The sequence below is a fragment of the Corvus kubaryi genome, unplaced genomic scaffold, assembly GCF_017639235.1.
Source record: "Corvus kubaryi isolate FWS band 111438036 unplaced genomic scaffold, C.kubaryi_AGA036_p1.0 78, whole genome shotgun sequence".
Classification (NCBI taxonomy): domain Eukaryota; kingdom Metazoa; phylum Chordata; class Aves; order Passeriformes; family Corvidae; genus Corvus; species Corvus kubaryi.
The window spans coordinates 9071333-9090470 of NW_024582065.1; the positions used below are offsets into that span (position 1 = coordinate 9071333).

Genomic DNA, 19138 nt, shown 5'->3' on the forward strand with positions numbered 1-19138 from the left:
TAACTATTTTGTTGTTTCATTTCATTTGAAGAGGAAATTATTAAATATTTTGCAATATAAAGCTAATTCTGATCTTAAAGTAGAAGCAGTAGCATCTGTAGGCTTCTCCAAGACTGAAACCATAGTCATGCTGCAAAGGGCTTTGCTAAAAAAGACTGCATGTTCTGAGTGCTGCCAACACTAGTTTTATATAATACAATCTAGGGTTTGCTTTGAAAAAAGAAACTGCAAAAATGACCTTGTGCAGCTTGAAACTTGTGACTCAGTATTTCTCAAACATGTCCAATTTAGAACTTTTTTTTTTCCGTGGCCCTCCAAATTCTGCTTGAATCTGCAAAATAAATGTAGGCTATCTCTGCTTATCACCATCAGTAACAAATTCTGTGGGGTCAAGTGTGGTTCATGTCATCTTCAGCAGGGTTTTGTAGCCGTGGCTGAGCACGGGCTCAGCTGTGCGACTGCAGGGCTGCACTAATTGGGTTGTGGGGCAGCTCTGCTCCCCAGCCCTGTGTTCTGCAGAGATAGCCAGGAGTACAAATGGATTCTTGTCACCAAAACAACCAAAGGTGACTCAGGAAGCAGCCCCGCTCTAGGAGGTTGCTGGGATGTCACTTTTCCAGCCATATTTTGCTTTAAAAGAATTGTATTATGTGGTTGTGTGTGGTCTCCACTTCTTTGTCTTTGCAGAGGTGGCTCCCTTGGTAAGGCAGCTCTGCAGTTTCTCAGTAATTGCAACCTTTAGAGAAAGTTTAAAGGTAAGTAGGGGAGAGGAGGAAGCAACCCAAGCCCAGAACACTTCATCCACTTGTCTTCCTCAAAGGGACTGGGAAATGGTATAATAGTGTACTTTCCTCCAAAAATGAGGTACTTAAAGGAAGAGGAAAAGCTGCTTTATTGTTCAGATTTCTTCAGCTCTCTAAATAAACATTACCTTCAAATTGCATGCAGCATATACTCCCCTCTTAGGATGGATGCAGAACATGCATAATTGTTTCACAGCATTTCATCTGAAACACTTTATAGTCAGTTTCCAGTCATGGATTATTTTAGATGCCTACCTGAAGGTTTTTGATCCCTGGAAATAAATATTACCAATGTATTTCACGTCCAACTCCATCTAAAATATCCACAGCTAATTAAGAAAAATGGATTCAGTGCTGAGATGTGCATCTTTTGAACCACAATTACATGTGAAAGACAAGGAAGCAGGTCAGTTTAAAGATGAGGAAATTAAATTTGCAGATGTTCAAAACTATGAATAAGGAAGGTAGAAAACCACATTGAGTCAAAGCTGCTTTAAGCACGAGTATTTTACAGCCGTGTAAGAGAAAAGGAATGAGTGTGTTTGGTAGCATTTGGGGCATTAATGAGATGGTTATTTTCTGGTAGTCAATCACCTTTCTGTTCACATGTGCCTCAGCTGGGTTTGAGTACTGAACTCCAGCTCAGTGCCAGTCTGCTGATGCTGGGATTAATCTCCTGTGCCCCAGGCTCCAAATGCTTTGCGTGTTTGTGCTGTATCATTAAGTTCCGATGGTCTCAGTGTGGGAGCTCAAGTGTCACAATCTCATTTGTGTTGCAGAACTTCTTGGCAGCTCAGGGTCCGCAGCTGGAAGTGGATATTCAGGATCTATCAGAAAGTTTTACCTTTAAGCATTGCTGGTAAGCCGTCTTGAAATTTATATAACTACCTCCCTGACTTTTTTTAGCTGCCCTTCTTATCTGTGGCAGTGATATAAAGTTCCTGTTATCAAGAGGAGGATTTCACTCCATCTGTTCAACAGCTTGGCTCACATTCATCCAGCCTAACTTTAGACACTTCGGAGGTGCCTAACATAAGAGTTTAATCCAGGGAGGTTTTCCAGCCCTCGGCAGGCGCGGGGGCAGCCCTGCAGGCGGGCAGCTCACCCAGCCTCGTGCCCAGAGGCCTGATGGATCAGGGAAGCTCCTGTGAACCCACGAACTCAACTGAGAGTCCTTCCTAAATAAAAAAAATATACTGAAAATGAGCCATCACTGGACACTCAGGGGGTTGCTTTCGATTTTTCCTCCTTTTTCCATGACTGTATTGTGCAGTATTTTTCCTTCTGTATTGCCAAAGACTATCAAGGTCTCTTCATACAGATTTTGCTAGAATTTACCACTGCACATCCTAATGCATTTGAGCAACACAGGCTTGGTTTTGCTGCATTTTCTGCATACTAATGAACACGACAGCGTACTCCGGGACTGAGGGCTTTCCCTCGGGGTAATCTGGCCACAGGCACGGTAGGAAACTCGAACTCTGAGGCGAGCAGGAGGGCTCTGCTCGGGAGCCATTTTTGTTGGGTTTAACATTGAAGTCAAGTGTTTCCTCATGGTGGTCTCAGTTCCTGCTGACTGGGGGGTGAGTGGAACCAAGCTAACTGAAGTAGAACCGGGCTGTCTGAGGTGGATTTAGCCGAGGACGGGGTCAAAGAGCACCCCGGACCCTCCGGCTCCGAAAACCCGGCCGGGCGCCGCCTCAGCGCCCTCACGGTTCCCGCGCTTTTCGCGGGGGCGGGGCGCGCGGGGCTCGCGGCGCGCTCTGATAGGCTGGCGGGTGATTGGCAGCAGGAGCAGCCTTTGGGCGTCAGGGCGGCCGGGGCGCCATTTTGTTTGCCCGTGAGGGTTGGGAGAGCCGAGGCGCGGGGCCGGGGGAAGGAGCCTTGAAGCCCGGCTTGGGCCGGGGCTGCCCGGCTGGAAGGAGGTGCGGAGCGCGGGCATACTGCTGAGCTGGGCTGGAGGGGAGCAGTGGCCCCCGGGCGGGGCGGGGCGGTGCTGTGCTTCATGAGGGAACCATGCAGATCCTCGCAGAGCTGTTCCGGAGACTGTGGGTGTTAGAAGAGCACCAGGGCAGCGGAGGACAGCAGAGCTTTAGATCCAGACAATAACTGGTGGAAATGAATGGTACTTTGGGGAAAACCTGTACAGAACTTGTAGTGCATTAATGGCCCTTGCGGAGAAGAGGTAGAGTTTTCCCTTAATTTGCACGCGGTTTAAATGGCCTCGTCTGTTCTTTTCTCCTTGCAGCCACCCCCCAGGCCCCTCAGGCTGAGGCAGGCAGTGAGTTCTTCCCATGCAGCAGCAGCAGCCTTTCAGCAGGAGAGTGGGTGATGTTCATGGCAGCCTGTCACAGGCGGGTCTGAGCTGAGGCCTCCTGAGGTGGAAACCTTTGAAATAGGCCGTGAGAGCTAATAAAGTGGAGCTGTTTGATCTATAATGTGATGAGTGGCTGCCGTGGGCTGTTCTCCCCGTGGAGAACCTGCATGAGAAGCCAATCACACCACTTGCTGCTGGTTAAGTAATTCATGGGTTGCTCCAGCCTGTTAGAGGATCTGGTGAATCTTGGTAGTGTTCCAATGCTGGGAGTATGGAAACCTCAAATAAGAAAAAATAAATCCACCTCTATAAATCTTAGAATCACTGAGTTCATGCTTGGACAGATGTTAAAGGGAGGCTATTTCTGTGTAGTAACTAGTGAGTGTAGAAAAAATACTGCCGTAGCTTATAGGTTTATACATGCAGTGCATACAAACACATAGGATAAACTCTGCTGTAAATAGAATTTTCTGATTTCTATTCCAGAAGTAATGGGAGAAGAATATAATTTATCTGATTTGCCCCTGAGAACTGCAGAAGCAGTTTGCTAACCAATTAGTGAAATACCTTGTATTTTTAATTAATTTTACTACAGTTTTTGGTCCAAACTGGCATAAACGAAATTGCCACGGATGGCATTGTAAAAGTCCTGGACCCTGAAAAACTTGTAAAGAACAATGTTAAATAGCAGGATTCTTTACAGAAATCATCTTTGTTGAACGATCTTGTAATGTGGAATTAAATGTTCTCCCTGTTATACAGAGCTAAAGTCTATTTTCGTAAAATTCAGCGGTTAGGTAATTCTAGCAATGAACTAATAAAGCCAGAATCTGTCAGGATGCCAAATAGCATCCAGCCAGAAATGCAGATTTAGGTGCTCAGGAAAAACTTCTGCTCTGTGTGGACTCTCATTTCCTTCTAGGAAATTCGAAATCTACAGTGTGAGTGATACCCGGCGTAAAGACTAGAACATTCCATATTGTTCTCCTACAAATCTGATCGGAAAGTTGTATTATGTCCTTGTACAAAAATGATCTGCTAGGAGGAACCGTAGTAAAATTGAAGTGTCTTGGAAGTAAATCTATGGGATGTGTTTCTAATACACCTTGAACTTGACTTAAAGTACTGGTAAATAGTTCTTGTCCTTTGCTTACTATTAATGGTTGAGATAGGAGATGTAGCAAACTTTGTAGCAAAAGTTTATCACAAGTTTTTCAGAATACAAAAAACTTAAAATGTGTATTGGTTAAAATGTTAGGGCAAAAGTATTTTTTAGCAGCTTTAGTGGCTTGAGTTACAGCTGAAGGTGGCATGACTTTGTCTCTCATCATCTCACCTGAAGGGCCCTTGGTGTGTGGCTTAACATGGCGGTCACTGGAGGGGATCAGGAGTCCAAGTGGAGGATGTTTTATGGCAGTGAGCAGGCTGGTTCCCTTATGGAGTTGCAGAGGTCCGCCTTGATCAACAGCTTGTGTGACACAAGTCATGATTTTTAGGAAGGGGCTGCAGTGCTTAAGATGGAATCGCAGCCACACTGGGCTCTGAGGCTCCAGAAGGTGCAGAAGAGATGAGACTTGCAGGCTGCCAGCTCTGAGCAGAAGCCCTCCTCAGTTAGCACAGTTAGTGTGTGCCATGAAAACATCCAAGCTCTGTGTTTAAACTCCCTGCTGGGAGCGTCTGTTCATGCACAGAGCTGGCAGTGTGATGGGGGAAAGGAGGGCGTTGGAGCCACATTTGTAAATGTCATTTGGGAGGGGACACTGGAATGACCCCTGATGCAGTTTTCTGATCTGGCTGGTCAGTTTATGCCACGCAGGGAAAAGAAAACTGCTGTGCAGATTTTATTCAATTGCTGTGGCTGAGAAAAGGTAGTAAAGGACTCGCTGAGATGAAAGTGCTGTGCCACTGTCAGCTGTCACTGCATAAACAAAAGGGGTTTATCAGTTCTTTTAAGAACACAACAGCAAACCACTGTGGTTTTGGCACAAGTCTTGGCTGCCAGGAAAACAGGGGAGTGATTTAAGGCCTTCTGTGTCCTGGAGGCTATGCTAGCTTAAAGAAGTGGTTTGATGGTAATTAACACTGGTGCACCAGAGAGAACGGGTGGGAAAGAGGAGGAGGATGAAGGCTGGCTGCTTGCAGAGCAACATGTATCTGAGCTCTCCACCTACTCAGGGCCTGGCAGGACTGCTGCATAATACCACAGGGAATCACTTGAGGAACAAGATTTTGTCTAGCATGGATGGGAAGGGATGGTGTTTCTGCACGATGACGACTGTGCGTCTCCCTGAGGTGGTCTTTGTGTGGTACGATGCAAACCTGCAGCCAGAGGGGCTGTGGGAGCTTGTGCCAGACTGCTGTGAATTATGGATGACATGGCTGCTGCTTGTAGACATGAACAGCAAACTCCTGGTGTGCCCCCAGCCTCAGCATTACAGGAATAGCCTGAACTCTGAATGTCTTTACAAGTTACAGGTGCTATGCATTCCCATGGTTAGGACAGAGTGAGGAGGCCAGTAATTACTGTAACTGGAAAGTTCTAAATTCCGTTCAAGTTTTCATTCATTTGATCTCAGTGAGAGTAGTAGTATGTACAGACAGAAGAAGTTACTTGTCTTCTACATGTAACAGCATCTTTCTCAAAACCACACAGTTCGTTAAGCCCAGGATAATTGACCTGAGCAGCTCAAACCCCTGTCCACATGCTTGCTTTGTGCTGGATGCAGGAGTCCTGTGGCTACCTCAAGACTTGCAGTATTGGCTGTATAGGAGTTTGTGTGGAACTGCTTTGCAGGGCAACATAATTGGATTTACTGAGCTGTATTTTGTCATCTTGCCCTAGTTTAGCCTTCCCTCTTCTACTGTAATCCAAAGTTACCCAGATTTAAAAAAAGGCCCCTTTTAATGAATCAGAACCAAGAGAGAGCTGAGCCTGCCTTTACTGCAGACAGGAAATCCTACCTTTGGTGTGTGCCAGCACCTAAGCAAAGGGGAAGAGGGAAGTGTTATTCGTGCAGGGTATGTGACCTTTTTTTGGGATCTAAAGGCCTTTTAAGGATTTTGCCCCATGTTCGTGCCCGGAGCAAGAAAGGGCCTTTTGTTGTAACTGTAACAAGAGTACACACAGGCTTTTTACAGCTTTACAAATAAATATGCTGGAACGTGTAGCCGAAAGTGAAGATGAATTCAGGACCCTGAAAGCAGTGGCAGCTCCAGTTTCTTTCAGTTGATTGTACCAAGGATTGGGGTCACAAAAGAGAAGGATAATTTACAGCTTAGCAAATGGGAAAAACTCTTTCTAGCTGACTTGCTGGAACTCAACCCTGCAGCAAACCACCAAAGTCAGCATTATGTTGTGAGCAATTAAATGAGGTGACACTTCTTGCAGAAAGAGAGAGGGGTGCTGTTCTGGGCAGGTTTATAGATGCAGCACTTCTTTGCACATGGAAGTTACAGACTGGCTTGTTTGTTGCTTGGACATCAGTCAGTATTTTTCCCTGCTTCCTCTGTAATCGAATACACTTGTCCAAGGTGATGCTGATTGCAGCAAGATAAACTGGACATCTTGCTTGTTAAGCAGGTGGTTCCTTCTGCATGGATCCCTTCAGTGCTGTGCCAGCAGGGGATGGGGCAGGCAAGCAGTGTTGGGGAGGGCCAGAAATGAAGGAGCTTTCTGCTACAGATTTCACTGTGTGCATTCTGCTGCAGATTCATAGTGAGAGGTTGCCGAGAAAAAGTAGATGGACTTGGGTATTTGTTGGTTTGCAGGGAGTGGGGCAAGGATGGGGGGGGGAGGGGCTTCCTTGTTCTTCCAACCAAGATACTCTGTAATTGCCTGGGCAAAGTTACCGTAGCTACAGCAGGAGTAAAACTGAGTAGGAGATGCCAGGCATTTTCACGGTGAAGAAAGAAGGATGTGCCAGCCTCCTTTATCAGTCTAGGCCCAGTAAGTATTGTGTGGCTTCTCCCATGTCCCACTCCCATATGTGCCCCTCTCCCATTCCTGTGAGGCCACAGAATGCCCGCCAGCTCCTGGAGTGGGCCCAGCTCGCTTTGAGCTGTCACTGACCAGCAGTTGCCAGGCTGCTGCCAAAGAGCTTTCAGTCTTCTCAGCACTTCCGAGATGATAATCCCGAGGGAGCTTTCGGAATGACCTCTTAGTGAGCCAGCTAACATCAGGCATGAGCACAGACAGGCGTTATGCTAATACAGTAGGTAAGACTGACTTCAGTTTCAGTCAGGTGTTACCGATGTTTTCTTAAGTGACTCTGTTCAGTTCCTTGTGGATCTTACTTGTAAAATATTTGATACAGCTCCGAATTTTGAGTGACGTGTAGTTTAGTTTGGTTTGGTACAGTTGTCCCTGAGTAGCTCTTTGTGCATAACTGACTTGTTTGCAGTACACCAGCAGACTGAGCTGGCTGCACACTGACCTGTTGAGGGCAAAAGTCTCAAGCCAAGTCCTGGTCCAGTTATCATACATTCTAAGTTGTGGGATTTCATGTATCTCATTTCATTAAGAGCAGTCTCAGTTAAGTCAGCTCATAACAGTTTTTAATCCCTTCTCAAGTCTGATCTCCTCTGAATTTGATTAATGACCTCTGCACTCAGACTTCACTTCAGCATTTCAAGACCAGAAAAGCACTTCTAAGAAAAATAAGCCTATATGTTCACTGACTTCTCTTCTAGAGTAAAGCTGGGTTCTGTAACTCCAGGCAACTGGACATATGTGTATATTCCAGTAAATCTTACCATGAGTTGCAACCTCAAGCAAACAACACCAGCCACACAATTGTCATGTATCCCCAACTCCTGCCCTCAGTGGCTCCGGAGAAGGAAATTGCTTGGATTTGCTTTGGACCTCAGAGGACAAACTGGGACCACAAGAATTTAATGTTTAAGAAATACAGTGAAATGAGATGGGTGGAGAGAAGTTTGAGAGAACCTTCCTTGTTCTTTATATGTACTTTATCTTTTAAGAAAATAAACATCCAGTTTTTCTAAGTAGCTAAATACTAGGAATTGTCCAGATTTCTTTTTGGAGTGAAACTTGCCTTCCTGTCTGATCTCATCATGGCCTTCTCTGGGCTTTTCCGGTACTGCTTCCAAGGCAAACCCCCAGAGGTACTTGTGTGCAGCAACCCGTGCCAGTTGCAATCCTGTAATGCTCTATTCACTTTCACCTCTGTGAAGGAATGCATTCTGCTTGTTCCACCATAAACGTGCTTTATGTTTGCATCTCCAAGTCATCTCTGCTAACACTGCAGCCATCGGAAGCCTGTCTCTCCTTTCTGCTGAGCGAGTTACCTGACTCAGGCAGAATGGACCTCTGTGGTTTGGCTTCCCAGGCTTCAGAAACCCCCTGAAAGCAGTTTGCTCACTGTTAACGAACGCCCCCCCCAACAATCACTAGGCCATAATTCCTGTTTACAGAGATAAGTCTTTATTGGAGCTATTGGAAGCAAATGGGACATGGTTCCGGTTTTATATACAGAGAAGTCTGTAGCATTGGGTTACAACCAGTGGAAATGACCCGAGATTACAGTGCAGATCGTGTTGTGTACAGTCAGTAACAGTGGCTGGCATACAAACCACAGCACAGAAGCCAAATGAAGCCAAGTGTACAGGGTACAGCAGCACGGGAGGAAGCAACTGAAGGTACAAAGAGCGTTCCCTTTACATTTGCAGGCTTTTTTGGCTAGTGAGCAGATAGAGCTCAATTTAAAATTCACTGTGCAGTTATTTTTCTTCCCACTCAACTGCTACCAAATTAAGAAAATTCGAAATGTTCAAATTACATTTTTAGTGCTATAAATAGCCATGGTTGTTGCCAAATTACTTTATTTGAAATTGGTTTATTTATAGTTGGGAATAGTTCAGTCATCATTGTTCTCTACTGATTACAAATTGGGAGAAAACTGAAGTATTTTGAAAGTAGTCTGTAATTAGACCACAAGGATCTCTTGTACTTCATTTGGAAGTTTAATTCTGGGTAACTTCTTTTGAGAGAGATTTATTGCAAAGAAAGATGGAATTGTCCACCATATTACTCATTTGTGGAATTCGTTCATAGTATTTAAGGTTTAGATAGTTTAAAGGTCATACTTCTTTTTATTCAATGCCATATCCAATCTTAGTTTAAAAATAAACACTCCATCCTCTGTGGATAAATAAATCCATCTCTTGGCTGCAGGTCAGACCTCTATTGGTGAAAGAGATTTAGAAAAATAGACCTTTTCTTTAACATTTAATATGCTGACTCACAAAGGAAGAGTGAAATTCATTCAAGTCTAGAAACAAATACAGTACAAGTGATTTATAGAATTGCGTTCCTTCCCTCTACTAATTTGCTGAGCATGAAACACTGCCCCAAAGCACTGCCTCTGTCTTTTCCTTATCTTGGAGAGGTAATTATCATCAGAAAAGTCACATCATACTGCACTGCCAGATTTCCTATCAGAAGGGCTCTCCCTCCTGAGGAGTCTTTGCTTAGGAATTCTTTAGACGCATGGATGGATGTGGTTTGGGTTACACAAAGGTGTTATTTCAGCCCAAATTAGCAGCAATTTAAATTGATTGGACTGATGGTGATTTTTGGTGGGTGGAAATTCAACCATTTAAAAAAAGCCTATGAGTTGGCCTTGGAAAACACCAGCCTTTCCTCAAAATCTCCACTTCTGAAACTGCTTGCCATCAATGCTCTTCTCAGCAAGGGGCTGGTACATGTGGCAGTACAGGTTTCATGCTCAACTTTGTCACTAAGAACTGGACAGGACTTTAAAAAGCATACAGCCCACTGGGACTTGCTCTGCTGTAGTACTTCAGTGCTTTGGAGAGCCCCACCCCCAGCAGTGTTGCTCTCTGAGAAGTGCAAGTGTCCCAGCCTGGCTCTGGGGCAGCTGGAGGACGGGTGACATTCCGGAGCAGAAGCAGTAGTTAAGCACCAGTTACTGGCCCCTGCAGAGGCTCAAGAGAACAGAATTGCTTCGTAGAGAGCTGGTCGGCCTAAAAAGCTTAGTCAGTTTGATCAATAAATATTGACTTAGGGTTAGGATGAGAAATAAGACACTGCACCTTGGAACTGGAAGACAGAGTCAACTTCCTCCTTTTTCTGTCCAAAAGAAGACTGGTTCCAAAACATTTGTCCTTAAGGACCTCTGCAGTGCCTGACAGATAATTCATTATGCATGTATGAATGTACCTGTCCCCTTCTGCAGGGAGGAATAAATGTATGACTGGACAAAGCTTAGATGCTTTTTTCTGTGATTTTTTCAACCATCTGCTCTGTGTCATGTTGTCCCTGAAGTCATGGTTACCCACTCCTAAATTATTCAGCATTGCCCAGAGAATGGCTCTGTAGTTGAATATGCTCTCTGCAGTACAGCCTCCCTTTTCTTCCAGTGTATGCATATTTCCATACAATAGATGTTATTAGAAAACTGCACTGTCTTTATCGTGTTATTTTGAGCAGGGAAACAGTGATATGAATTTAAAAACACAGGAAAGAATCTGTACTGCAAATCAGAATTTTTAAAATTCTTAGGATCACTAACTTTTCAAAAGCTGTACTGCTCTGAATGCCGTTCTCTAGCCCATCATTATTCTCCTTTGAGCAGAATGACCTTCCATCTGCTTAGAAACAGTTCTTTGTGAAAATAATGACAGAAGAATAAATACTGTCTCTCCTACCCTGACTTTGTTACTTTACAGGACACCCTTACAGGACTCACATTCTGTTGGGAGTGCAACAATACACACATTTCGGTATGCATAGATCATTAAATTGTAGCAGTGCCAGCAGTAAAGCTAAACTTGCCAAGATGTCCTGTTCCTCTTAATTAAGCTTGATTTATGTGTGCCTGTTGACTTAAGATGCAGTTAGTGTCCACTGCTGAGATGATGCAGTACCCTGAGTAACTTTTTATTGATTACGCTTATGCAAGCTTGTGCTTTTGCAAGAATACAGAAATGAAGCTCAAAGAAAATAAAGATGTACATCAGGTTGTTTCCATGGAATACTGTTAATCTATTCATAGCAGCTTTGAAGTATGAAGTTAAAACTTACCTTCTGCTCTACTCCCTTGAAACAGATGAGTGCTATGATTAACTCCCCTTTTGCTTAAAAAATAGAAGTGGATAGAATGTCAAAATACACTTCGCTGGTAAGATGAACCTACTTTGTCATAACGAGTTACACCAATATTGGTGACCTGAAATGTGTACATTACACAGGTCATTGTGGGAGCAGTATCTACTTCCCCTTGTTGCCATGCTCCTCTGTGTAAAGGCAGCTTGTCTAGAATACTGTGGGCATTGCAGAAATAACTAACTAGTATTCCTTCTGAGGAAATTACTATTATTCCTTTCCCTCCCAAAATTCTTTTGCATGCTCTGTCTACCACCTGGAACTGTCTCCCAGTTTTGGGTAGGGCTGCATCAGGAAACAAATTTGGCCATTGGATTTCTCACGTTCCTCCTCTGGAAAACCTGCAATCCTGGACTTGTTTACTGAACACAAAAAAGAAATTAATCTCCTGTAGCAACATCATTAGCAGCTTTTAGCCTGCAGTATGGCTACCTTAAACCTCTTACCTAATTTCTCACTAACTATTGGAGAAGCAATTCCATCTCCCCCTGCTCATAGTACACAAGGCTGCTGGCTTTTCCCAGCACACATAAACCTCCTGGTTTTACCACAGACTCTCTTAATGGACTTCGAAAAGGCAGTGCAACTTTCCCTCCAACTTCCTATCCATGGTGCTCTACCTCTAAAACTGGAGAAGGACATTCTACTTCCATTGTTACCTTTTCTCTCTCTCTCCCCTCAGTGCATTCTACCAGGATTAGACGCGTTCAGAAATCTGTTCAAGCTGATGCTGCACTACACCTCATGAACTGCAAAGCAGCATAAGACAACTGGTGCTGCTAGATCCTGGTAAGAGGTATGAATGAGGCTTTAGTTTAATTAATTAAAAATTAACTGCAGCTCTTACTCATTCTAACTCTCTTATATTAACCAATGAAGGATAGCCAGTTACATTCAATTAATGCCTTCTAAAATTGTTATTTGTTCTACTAGAGATAACAGTCCAGAGGTTTTCACAAACATGTAGTTCTGGCTGGTGAGAAAACATTTTGAAGTTGTTTACTTACACAGCATAGAAGAGACTGCAGCTTTAATTATCTTACTGCCCCAAACTTTTGAAGTTAGAAATTAGATAAATTCAGTCTCAGATAAATTCAGTCTCTACAGTTAAAATTTTTATATGCTCTTTACATTCTTACAACTCTCACTTACTGGTGGATTTTTAATTAAATAAGGAAGAGTACTCTCCCCCTGAGAAGGCTTCAGTCTGTACAAGTGTCTCTATAGACTAGGCTTGATGGGTTCTTTTCAAGTACACTTAACTACTAAACTACCTGTGGTACAGTATATATGACCTTAAATTGTAGAGTTAAGGCACCAAATACAAGATAAAACAACATCCAAAATAAGAGATATGCTTTAGAACTGCACATCTCCACACACCACTTTTGGACATTCAGCTCCTCATAAATACTCCTCATAGGTAAACAATGTTGTCTGAATGTTTCATGCAATCTCAGGAACTGGAGAAAAAAACCCACTTTACTGAATTTAAACCTTACTGTCTGATGAACTTTACTCTTACCTAACTCACAGTAAAGCACTGCCTTGCCTACACAGCATCAGACAGGTCTGGCAGGAAGAGCCCCGTTTCTCCTGGGAAACCCCAGAGAGCAGTAGACAGAGGAACAGGCAGATGTGTCCTACTTGTGCTTTTGTATTACGTCACATATCAGTTACAAACAACAAGCGAATCAGTCCCATTTCTATGAGCAGAAAAAGGAAGGACCAGAATACCTGGACATAAATAGGTATGGATTCAGATGACACAAATAAAGCTAAGGAGACATAACTCTGGGGTTAAGTAATAAAACAGTTTAGTGATGACAATTCTTTTAATGCCAAATACTTAACCACTAACTTAAATGGTTTATGTTCAAAAGAAAGTGCATGTGAAACTGCTGCCGTGGTCCATAGGCACAGGACTTCAGTGCTGGGTTTCTCTGGTGAAGTGCTCTAAAATGACTTCGGCAGAATTTCCACTTCCAGTGGAATGAAACCAACGAGCTGTTAGACAAGCTGTCTCCTGTACTAAGACAGTGGATTCAGCTGCACTGTCTCTTTGCTTTGCTTTAAACAAGTCAATAAAATATCTCATTTTTCACTGGGTTATTCAGCAGGAAGCCCAAGAGGGTCTGTGTGCTGAACATTTGAGCTGAGTTACTGTATTTTGAGACAGAACAGCCATTCCTAACAGAGCTCCTCAGTGTGCACAGCACAGAGCTCATTTTCATTCTTTTGATGCCAGAGATGGGAGGTCTTAGTCAGCTTCATGACTGAGAACAACAATCTGAATTTCACGTATACACATCTCATCATGTATCCAAAGGAATCCACAGCAGCAGAGCTCCTGTGCTGTTTCCCAGAGCCACCGGAAACAGGAGCTGTTTTTGTAAGCTGCTTTGTGACTTGGAACTCAGTGAGGCTGAGACATAGTTTTCCCTTCATTAAGTAACAGGCAACTGTCTTAGAGAGAATTTAGCTAAAGGCAAGAAGTTCTAATACCAAGTGAGCATATCTTGGCACACCAAGCACAAGAGGCAGAAGGAAACTTGCAATTTTGTCTGAGTAAAGACTGAAATACTGTCTTGTTTATACCGATCTGGAGGGATATTCAGCAATCCCACCTCTAGACTGGCTCAGAAGTACAGATGCATAAGTACAAATGAAGCAAGGAACTTTATTTCAGGGAGTTGGTGGCAGAAAAGACAGGGACTGCCAGGCTCACTCTCCAAGGGACATTCCCGGGACTGGATCAGAGATGGTATGTTAAAGCTGCTCACATTTATTGCTGTCTTGGAGATAAAGAAGTGACAAGGGAATGATGTCCCATAGCTGAACAGCCAACAAACAGGACATTTTTTTCCTAGACTACTTGAAAAATCTTCGTGCCCCTCCTCCTGCATTTTCTACATCCTAATAATCTGAGGAACTTGTTGTCAGGGAAATTATTCTCAATAGCTCAATGAAAGCAAAAGCCTCAAATAATTTTAGATTTGTGCACTTTTCCCCAATTAAGTTCTTTCAGGGGCTTGAGGGTACAGTCTTTTATTAAGACACACTTTAAATCTTTTTTTCCTACCAGAAGGCAAGTGTTTTCAAAGAAAGAATCCTTGTCTCCAGAGATCAGAGATACTGGAGCAGTTTTCAGATCTTTGTTAATGAGTAGAAATAGTCCTCTGGCATATGAATAAGTTGAAATATTTGTAGGAAAACTAGTTTCTCTGAAGCGCTTCACAGTCTGATTAAAAGTTTTTAAGAATTTAGACACTTATATGTAACAATTTCATAATTTGAGAGAATCAGTTACTTACTGGGATACTAGAAGATGATCAGAAAAGGCAGGGCAGGAGGACAGAATTCACAGAAGCAAAGGTATTAGCAGTGAAAATCGTGGCAGCAGCATTTACAGCACATTAAGTGAGGAGCCATGACAATTGCCGAATCATCTAATTAGCTCACACTGGCTACACGACAGCAAATTAGACAGATTAGGAACCACCTACCCAGGTACTAAATTGCCTTTGTGAGGGTTGGATTATGCACTGTGTCCAACAGAAATTGCTTGGGCAACCGAGGCCTCGTGTTACACATTCCCTTCAGGAGCATAGGCTGGCCTCCCTCCATCCAACTGGCGTAACGCCCAGGAATAAGGTCACGGTGTTCCAGCTCCTGAATATGTGCTTAAGGAAGACAGCAAGCACTGGCAGAGAGAGAACACGATGGCAGGAAGCACCGTATATCATGCTTTGAGCTAGCCAAGCCCTCCAAACCAGCCTGGTTACTCTAAACCCTTCTCTAGGTAGAGCATGCCTGGAGGAATCTCATGTGGCTGGCAAAGTAGGACTGAAGCAGACCCCTAAAGCTCACAGATGTTATTCCAAAGTCAATGGTAATGCCATTCATTTCCAGTATAGAGAACACATTAAACAGGTCAATTCTTTATTGTAAATCTCTGGCTTTTAATCCTTTAAGTGCCAGACACCATCTCCCAAAATACACATGATCATCTGGTTAGCTAAAACTAGCATTAAGGTGGGTAGTGTATAGGCAGAGACTTTCCCATGTCTCCTATTTATAGATGTACTAATTGAAAGGAACTTTTTCAGAATTCTTTCCATGAACCAGAAATTCAAACTGTAAAATACCATTTCTACTTCACGGAAAAGATACTACAGAATTGGTAACACTACTGGCAGCTGCACAGAGCATACAGAACCAGGTTTACATGTTTGGCTCTTGGGTACATGCAGAAATACAAAGCTCAGCCGTAACACAGACCTCCAACCTCACAGAAAAGGCAATTCAGACCAAGCTCCTGTGAGGAGGCTTTTAAAAGGAAACCTACAAGTATTATGCAGAAGAAATGAGTTTCTAGTTCTGCCTTAGCAAAACAGTGCTTGCCACAACATTGATGAAGCAGATGTTACCCAAATTACTCATCAGATAATAGCCTGATACTAGGCTAAAACCTACTGATAGAATTGGCTGCTCTCTCAAACACCAGTACATCAGGCACTTCAGAGCCTACTCTGTGACCCTTCAATACATGGGGCTATTTTGCTCAAGTTCCACATCAATGAGAGGGGTTTCCAGGCAATTTTGTACCTTAGGGTCTTACCTCTGATTCCAAGTGGCTGCAGAACCCAGGATTTAGGAGTCTTAAGTACGGAAAATGGTTCTCTCGTACTGAAAAGGGAAGCAGTAAAGGCAAGGGGCCATCTCACACATAAGTACTGCAATGCTATACTGCATTACAAACAGCAGGGTATTAGACAAATCTAGAGAAAAAAGATCCAACGAAGTTGAGAATTTAAAAAAAACAGCAGGAGAGTGGAAAGCTTAGGATTTTAAGAGTTAAAAGAGCGATGACAGAAAAATACCGAAATTCACAGTTAAAGCAATTCTGATGGAAAGAAATACAGATGGATTAAGCTGCCAAGCACAGTCCACAAAGAAGCAGATCAAATGAGAGTCAGCAAGATGTTTTTTAGCAGTCCTTGATGTGGACAGCGCTTGTCAGGCTGACAGCAGTTAAGCTTAGGAAAGTAATATTCAGGAGAAGTTCATTATAATGCACCTTAATGCATATAAAATCCAATCTGAAGGAGCAGAGCAGCCTGCTGCTCCAGGATCAGCACTGCTGGGCCTGCCAGGCTCAAAAAAGGACTGAACTGTAGGTGAGCTGCAGATCCAGCCCTGAGTTTGCACCTTGAAGATAACAGCAGATGGAAACCTGCCCCCTGAACAGCAAGGACCTTCTGATTGCTCATCAGTTGTCCTGCAAATATCATGGAAGGATTATGTGCTTCCAGGGCCAGCCCCTGGAACAGTTCCTCAGTTCATTTCCCAGGGGCAAGTTCCTGCTCACAGGAGCAAAGCTGACACTATTGAACAACTCTTTTTCTCTTACCAGCCTATGAATTATATCCAGAAATATCCTAAAGAATGGATAACCTGTACATGCAGTTACTTAGTGAATTTGATGATTCAATATTAAAATCAAATATGGTTTATATTTGCTGTTAATATTTTGATGCAGACCTTGGGCTTGATACACCACTACATATTCTGTACCAAGTGGTTTTCTGCTTGACACCAGTGTCAACTGTTACCAGTTAGGGGTTGTTCATGTTTTCATCTCTGAATTGAGACCCTAAAATGCTAATACATCATCATCAGCTTGCTCCCTTTTGCTTTTTTGTTTTTTAACTATTTTTATATAAAAAGAGTTGTTTCCAGCAACTTCAAGTACTGCAAGTACTGCACTTCTGGAGTACTGTACTATGCAACTTTGCATAACGCAAGGTTTAAAAGACAAATAAAAAAATAGTATTTTAAAACTACACATATCATGTGCACCAATAGGTCATAATCCAAACCCATTTTAATTTAAGTAAAATATCGCTAAAACATTTACTACAGAACTGAAAACAATTATTTATGGATGGCTGTATCCTAATTTCCAGCTGTAGAAAACCACAGCTAAGCAAATGATTCACGCAGAGATAAATCCCTGCCTGCCTGCCCTCCTGTCCTGCACTGCACCCACAGGAGGGAAGCAAACCTGGCTGCTTCCTGAATTAATCTGGCCTAATGTAATTTGATCTCTGCAGATTTTAACTGCTATATCATCAAAGTTGCTCATTCCTCGTTTGGAGTTTAGCTTTAATAGTTTAGGGAAATAATTTCTCTCGTTATTAGTGTTACCCATCCCACATAGCCAGAACCAAGGTGTGGCATTCAGAGCAGGCCATGGCCTGGCTTTGGTACCTACCCAAGTGTATCCACAGGGATGCAAGGAATGCAGTGCCTGACACAGCAGTTATCAACTTAGCTTTTTATGCTACACAGATGAAAAATATTTGAAGGAGAACAGTCTGTTGATAAAACCAAACAATTTCTTAAGTGTTAGGTGATATTTTCTTTTTTAACTGAAACTGGAGTATTTGAATTGGCCTTGAGAAACACAAACTTGGGATTCAGACCTCTTTAAACACTTGAGTTAACAAGACATAATAAAAACGTGCCATATACAAGATTGTCACAGGTATATGAGATTTTTAGAAAAAAAGCAATAAAAATATTCTTTAAGCTGAAAATAAAATCTCTTACCTTTTATATCACGATCTCAGCTTACAGTCACTACATTTCTGCTTATTTTATACAAGTGCATATGGCTATGAAGGTCCGGAGAGAATGAGAATAAAGTGGAATTAACCTGCTGAAAACTGCTTAGAAGTCTTAAGCTGCAACATATAGATGTTCCAATACCATTTAAAAAAACATTCACCTTTCAGTTATTGCTGATTGACAATCTCAAAATATCAACATACAAATATTCAAGAGGGAAAAAACTCAGTAAATTTAGAGCAGCAAAGTATTTTGAGCTGGATATTTCCCAAATACTGTGTTTTCTTATCATTTGGTGATGATTTTAAGAGACACAAAAGCAATCCACTTGATTTTCAAGTTCAGGCCTACATTTTTGTGCCTCATATCAGTGATGTGGGGAAGAGAGAGAGAGAATACATCATTCAGTTACATTTTGGAAAAAATATGCTATTTTTTTTCTTCTGCCATTTTGCTACATTTCATGTCTGCTGACATGCACAATGGTACAAAGCACTGCTGCTTCGGGAGTGACCATTGCACGGCTCTGTAGCAACTTTTATAGGAAACATGCAAATACAGCATAGTATTAAAATTCTGAAGGACTTCAGTAGTGAAAGTAAAGGCAGATTTCACTGCTTGAAGCAGCACTCGACCCGGGTTGTGCCTTGGTTTGGTGTTTGGATTTCCCCCCTCAACACACCAGTCCTTCCCCTTCTAGTGTAAAGAAATAACCAGGAGTATATACACATCTATTGCTATGTACCCAAAGAGAGGACTGTGGCTTGGACTAAGTATTGCTTTTCATTACATGGAGCAAAGTTCAAGAAGTGAGAAAAACTCCTAAAAAAAAAAAAAGGAAAAAAGCTCAGGTTCCATGTCTGAAGTTGAGAAACCTCAAAACGAGCCACGTTTTTCTTGCTTTTAAGACATGTACAAAATGCCATTTGGAGCCACACAACCTGATGGTTCTAGAAGTCAGAGAAGAAATCTTGAGGGCCCAAGTGAATAATAAAAGGTGCGATGCTGAGAGGCTGGCAATAGGGACTGTCAATGAAAAAACCACCTACAGTGGGAGAAGAGCAGAGAAGCAAAAACCTCACGTTAATTTCTGAGACTGGCTGAAGCTAAAGCTTCATTTAAATTTCTCTGCTCTTTCAGCTGCAAGTGGAATTTTCATTGTAAAATGGGCACTTTGAATTCTTTGAAGGTATTGAAACATCTAACACTTCCAAGGTTACCACTTTCTAAACAAAGAAC

The 19138-nt window shown here is 42.6% G+C and overlaps 1 protein-coding gene across 5 annotated transcripts in view; it reads right to left on the reverse strand.

The window, feature by feature from the left end:
• Positions 1 to 8540: 8540 nt before the first annotated feature.
• The window catches only part of LOC121676238 (spermatid perinuclear RNA binding protein), a 44436-nt gene continuing 33838 nt past the window's right edge, over positions 8541 to 19138 (reverse strand). For 3 of the 5 annotated variants that reach the window (XM_042052498.1, XM_042052492.1, XM_042052491.1), the window contains one exon: positions 18680 to 18944. In XM_042052498.1, the coding sequence (XP_041908432.1) occupies positions 18850 to 18944 (95 nt within the window). In that variant the 3' untranslated portion in view covers positions 18680 to 18849. Of the gene's footprint in view, positions 17947 to 18679; positions 18945 to 19138 lie in introns of those variants that run through there. The other 2 variants (XM_042052497.1, XM_042052496.1) reach the window with 2 other exon arrangements.